This window comes from Galeopterus variegatus, unplaced genomic scaffold, assembly GCF_000696425.1.
Source record: "Galeopterus variegatus unplaced genomic scaffold, G_variegatus-3.0.2 Scaffold6863, whole genome shotgun sequence".
NCBI lineage: Eukaryota > Metazoa > Chordata > Mammalia > Dermoptera > Cynocephalidae > Galeopterus > Galeopterus variegatus.
This window is the reverse complement of record NW_007732974.1, coordinates 41698-46828: the sequence shown is the minus strand read 5'-3', so window position 1 is coordinate 46828 and position 5131 is coordinate 41698. Positions and strand designations below refer to the sequence as shown.

The 5131-nt window shown below is 52.7% G+C and overlaps 1 protein-coding gene across 2 annotated transcripts in view; it reads right to left on the bottom strand.

Annotated features, from left to right (window-relative positions):
• Positions 1-135: 135 nt before the first annotated feature.
• CHST10 (carbohydrate sulfotransferase 10) overlaps positions 136-5131 on the bottom strand; it is a 13832-nt gene continuing 8836 nt past the window's right edge. For both annotated transcript variants that reach the window (XM_008591358.1, XM_008591359.1), the window contains 3 exons: positions 4589-4823; positions 2301-2406; positions 136-908 (listed from right to left, as the gene is read on the bottom strand). In XM_008591358.1, coding sequence (XP_008589580.1) covers positions 371-908; positions 2301-2406; positions 4589-4823 — 879 coding nt within the window. In that variant the 3' untranslated portion in view covers positions 136-370. The remainder of the gene's footprint in view (positions 909-2300; positions 2407-4588; positions 4824-5131) is intronic.

Here is a 5131-nt window from a genome sequence, read left to right as displayed (position 1 = left end):
GGAGAGGGAGGCCGGCCGAGCATCCTCCCGACACTGGTGGGGCTGGGGGAGGGGCCCTGGCACATCTCACATCCCAGCCCAGTTGTAACAGGGCATGGTGTCACTTACCCAGGCACTCACAAGAGATTTAGGAGAGGGAGGCCGGCCGAGCATCCTCCCGACACTGGTGGGGCTGGGGGAGGGGCCCTGGCGCATCTCACATCCCAGCCCAGTTGTAACAGGGCATGGTGTCACTTACCCAGGCACTCACAAGAGATTTTGGGAGTCTCACAGAGGGGTGTGATGGAGGAAAATGTCATTTCTGTGCTCAGATCTCCACCTGGCTAGGCCCTAGCCTAACAGAGATTCTTGAATTCATAGGTCCTATCCATTAGTTTAGCAAAAAATCTGGTCTCTGATACCCAAAGAGCTTAAAGTCCCCTTCAAAACGTGCATACAAGCGCCGGATGTCCCGTTTGCTGATGCCCAGGAAGTAGTGCTCCACCTTGGTTCTGTTATACACAGTGATGCCCGGAGGGATGGTCGGGTACGACACCAGGTGGTCTATGCCAGCCTCCTTTAGGATGTATGGGGCATCGTCCTCCAGGGTCTCGTGGTGTCCGATCACACTGTACTTGATCTCACAGGGTGCGCAGAGCTCTACGTACGTCACCCAGTGAATGATGTGGTCCCCAAACTGAAGGTCAAGCCACCTGTGGTTCGGGTCACCCAGGTAGCGCACAAAATCTTCAAACTGGATCCCCCGGGTCTCCGTCCGGTTCCTCCTGTACTTCCTGATGATGCTGGGGGCAATCTCGTGCCTGTACCAAGGTTCAAACCGGGGGTTGTGAACAAACTTATCCTTAAATGCAGAAATGAGTCTTTCAAAGGGATCTCTTACGATAAAAAACTTGAAGTAGGTTTTCAATCTAAGGAAAAAAATGAAAACAAACAAGAGGTTAACTCGGTGCTACTGGTGGCTGAGCGGTGCCAGGACTGAAGAGCAGCAGAGCAGTGGTAGTCGCCGGCCAAGCCCTGCCATGAGCATGCTCGACAGCTGTCGCTTCATCCACTCCAAGATGTCGTGGATCAGTCCTGTTTTCAACCCATTTTACAGATGAGGAAGGCCCAGAAACCTTAACTGCCCGAGGCCACAGTACTCATCCCAGGGGCTCGCCGTGAAGACATCTACTTACTGTATGTTTTGCCTTACTTGACTAATTCAAAACTTGAAGAATATTTAAAAGTTTTGTTCCTGGGCAGAAAATCCTAAGAGCAGGAACTCTGAGTGAGTCAGGAGGAGCCAAGGCCAGAGAATGTTACTTTAAGGGCATGTCTTTAAAAACTCAACTCAAAAAAAAGTTGCCAGGGGAAGGAACAGAGAGAGGAAAGGGTGTGAGGAGTGGAACACCAGGCTTCGAGCTCCAGCGGCAGGAGGGGTGGCTGCAGCAGAGCCGGTGTGGGCACGAAGGGTAGCAGTGGCCACGTGGGGACCAGCGAGGACGTCACTGCATTCGCAGCATGCCTGCTCCATGCCACACACTGCTGTCCACGTCTTCACTCACCCAGGCTCACAGAGGCCCCACGGGGCAAGTGCTCATGGGCAACAGGCCAGTCCCTACCCAGGAGGATTTCTGAGGGGGGTTGTAGCAGCTGGGAAGACTGAGTTAGTCAGGGTGGAAGCCACGGAGGGCGAGTGGCTGTACAGCCCGGCCAGGCAGAGGTCAGCGGGCGCCCCAACATCCAGCAGCTGCTGCGCAGTCTTTACTCCTTCAAAGCTTGCGCTGCAGGGCCATTCCACAGCTAGCACGGGAGAACTTTTCCATTCCCATCCTCGCTGGGATCAGGGAGGTCTGCCCCTCCGCCCCGCCTTGCTGGGCCCAGCCCTCCCTGGCCCCCTGCCCCGGAGACAAGCACAGGGCCTTTGGAAAAAATCAAACACACAGTGGGGGCTCCCTGCAACCCAAATCCCTTTCTTACGAAGAAAAGATCATATGCAGCAAGGAATAAATAAAACGTAACACTACCAAAGCAGAACAAAGTTGACCACTCATTTCTACTAAAAATCACGGAACTTTCACTTTAACGGGCTGCCTGAAGAGAAGCTGGGGGAGATGTTCCGAGACCCTCCTAGATTTGAAAGTCTGCAGGCACCAAGTGAATGCTGGGCATACGCCCGGCTGCCTCTCACCCCCCCAACCTACAGCCCCCAGTGCCCCTCGGAGCCAGTTGGAATATGTGGCAAGGACAGAACTAAGCCTGGGGAATTTATCAAAACGTCTGCAGGTTTTCAAAATCCCCCTAGAGGGACCTGTTCGTACCGCTTCTGAATCTCTGCACCGCTGAAGGAAGAGAGTCGAGGGAGGCCATTCTTCTCATGGTCGTGAACCACGTTCTCAGGGATCTCTTCAATGGAAGGAAACGCCCCTGGGAAGTAAACAGAAGAGAAGGCGTGTTGGCCACACGGGTACCATCCTTAGAGAAAGGTGCCGCCCCCCTCTCACCTCGGGCCGCTGTCCCCACAGCACGCACCGCAGGCCCTCCTGACACCCAGTTATGTCTGTGAATCCCACTGCTCCTGCCGGCAGGAGGACAGCACAGCAAAGCTCCTGGCAATCCATAAGCCAACTGGAGGAAGTGGGTGACTACGGAGGTAACAGGGCAGAAATACTGGCAGTGCCTACACTGGCAACGCACCTCAATTGGGCTAAATCTCCATTACAGAAAGGAATTGCTTGCAGGCAGTGATCTAACACCAGCAATACTTATTCTACTCTGAAATGGGGAGCAGGAATGGGAAACAGAGTGCTGACCATGCCCACAGCACCTCCACGGACTGTCACTGTCACAACTGGTAACCTGAGGTCTCCAGGCACCACCCCCTAGGCTGATACTGCTTTTCAGGTAACCTCGCAGCATCCCAGCCTGGCAAGTGGCAAAGACCTTCAGCGCTGGAAAAGCCTTGCTGAGGTTGTGGGAGCTGTGATTCACGGAAACAGGAGTCGAAGGAGCAGAGGGCAGGGCAGGATGGAGAGTCCCGGTCTGTCGTGGGGGCCATTGCCTGGTCCAGGCTGCTGAATGGAACCTAGGTGGGGTCCATCCGAGGGCTGGTGGCTGGGCAGGCTTTTTTCATTTCTCTCAACATAGACAAATGGAAATAAATTGTCATTATGCTTGGACTTCAGCCATGCCTCTACAAGCCTTAACATCCATCTGTGTGCTAACCCTGTCATGTTAAGCTCAGAGCTCTAACAGGGAAGAATCTCTCCAGGGCCACCTAAGCAGTGGCCACAGCCTTGTCTCTTTTATTCATTCTTCCCCCAAATACTTCAGCCCCAGTCCAAGTCTATGCCACGTGCTTTGGATGGCTGCAAAATGAACAAGATGAGCATTAGCTCCCCCCAGGGACAACAGAGGACCAGCCCTGAGGATTTGCACCTGGCCCCACTCTCGTGCTGTCCTCATCCAGGCGCACCCAGGGACAGCCGAAGACAGCCACAGTGATGACTTCTTATTATACGCCTGGCAAGCCTGCTTGTGTTTTTATCCTGCCCTTGTAAGTGGCTGTCTACTTCTTCCAAGAATGATGTGTCACAGCGGTGGCCGATTTGTGAGCCTCATTGTCTATTCCTTGTTTTCAATTTGATTTGTAACCTAGTTCTCTGATTTCAAGAAATCCATCATACTATTAGATTACTCCAGAAACACAATTAATTATACACCTAATAACCAGAAGATGAGGTGTCACCCTTCTCTCTTCCAACCAACCTGTGAAAAGGCCAAATGGCAGCCAACACTGACTGCCGACTCTGAGAGCAGCGTCAGGAGCAGGGAGATGTTGGAAGCCCAGGACCAGCCACCCACAGTACCCCGAGGCCTGATTCCTGACCTAGGAGTCCCACTGCTGTCAAGTGTTCCCTTTGAAGCTGAATTTAATAGACAGTGCCCATAATTATCTTGGACCGGTTCAGACTAACTGGAATTTAAACAAACAAGCATAGTTTCTGAAAAGAAAGGTGAGTGATCGCTTTTCTTTGGTCACTTTTTGAATGATCTAATTTGAGCATTGAGGTCACTTTTCAATGATCTAATTTGTCCATGAGTAAACATCAGATTTTCTGAAGCAAGCTAAGTCCTCTGAATACAGATGCTTAGCATGAAATGGAGTACAATTTCTTTCTATCCAACAGAATACTTGGTCTGCAGGTGGAGAGGCCACGGACCCACGTGGCAGGGTTCCCCTCCCAGGTTCAGGGTGTGGGCTCTTCTCGTTATCAGTGGCTCTGTGAGTGCAGGGACAGAGCCTGTGACTGTAAGAATCAACACAATGAATCTGAAGAGAAGAAGAAAAGGATTCAACTGTGGTGGACAAGCTGCCTGAGAAGTGCTAGGAAAAGCAAGATTTGACCTTGGCTGTGCCCCTTTGAAAAGAATCAGTGGCTACATTAACCCCACCGACTTCTACAGTATAATACTAACAAGAAAAAACAATAGAGAACTGTTCGGAAGGCTGCCAGCCCTTCCGGGAGAAGCCTCCTCTGACCCCTCCTGGGCCACCAGGACCCTTCCCCAGGCAAACAGGCAGACATCTGCCGGGTGCCACGCGCACCATTTAGAACAATCAGCACTTTCTTCCACTGCGTGTTGCCCACTTTGGGAGTCTGGCAGAAAAGAATCTTGTGCTTGTCGCAGACAAATATTCGGTCCAGGACAAACTTGGAGACAGCCGTGTGTGAGAGATTCTTCAGGGCTTCATCCCTGCAGACATTTCTGATGAGTTCCAGGCGCTTCATATAGACCAGGGGTTGAAGGAGCTGGCGTTCCACAAGCATTGTCCCCGTAGGCTGCAAGTGACAAGGAGGCAGAACAGGCACAGGGATCACCAGTAGGAAGCAGGACAGAGCCCAGAAGGAGCCCTGCGGCTGCCTGCCTCATTCTTACCGTGCACAAGCCCCTTTTCTCTCCTTCCTACAGAGACAACCACTACCTCCAGCCACTTCCCCAGGCCTTTCTCAGGGCCCTCCCACTGCCTGATAAGTTACGGAAACACATCAGCACAGCCGGCCAGGAAACCGATGCAAACCTGGATCACTGGGGCCGGCCCGGTGGCGCACTGCTACAGTGCGCTGCTTGGGAGCGCAGTGGCGCTCCC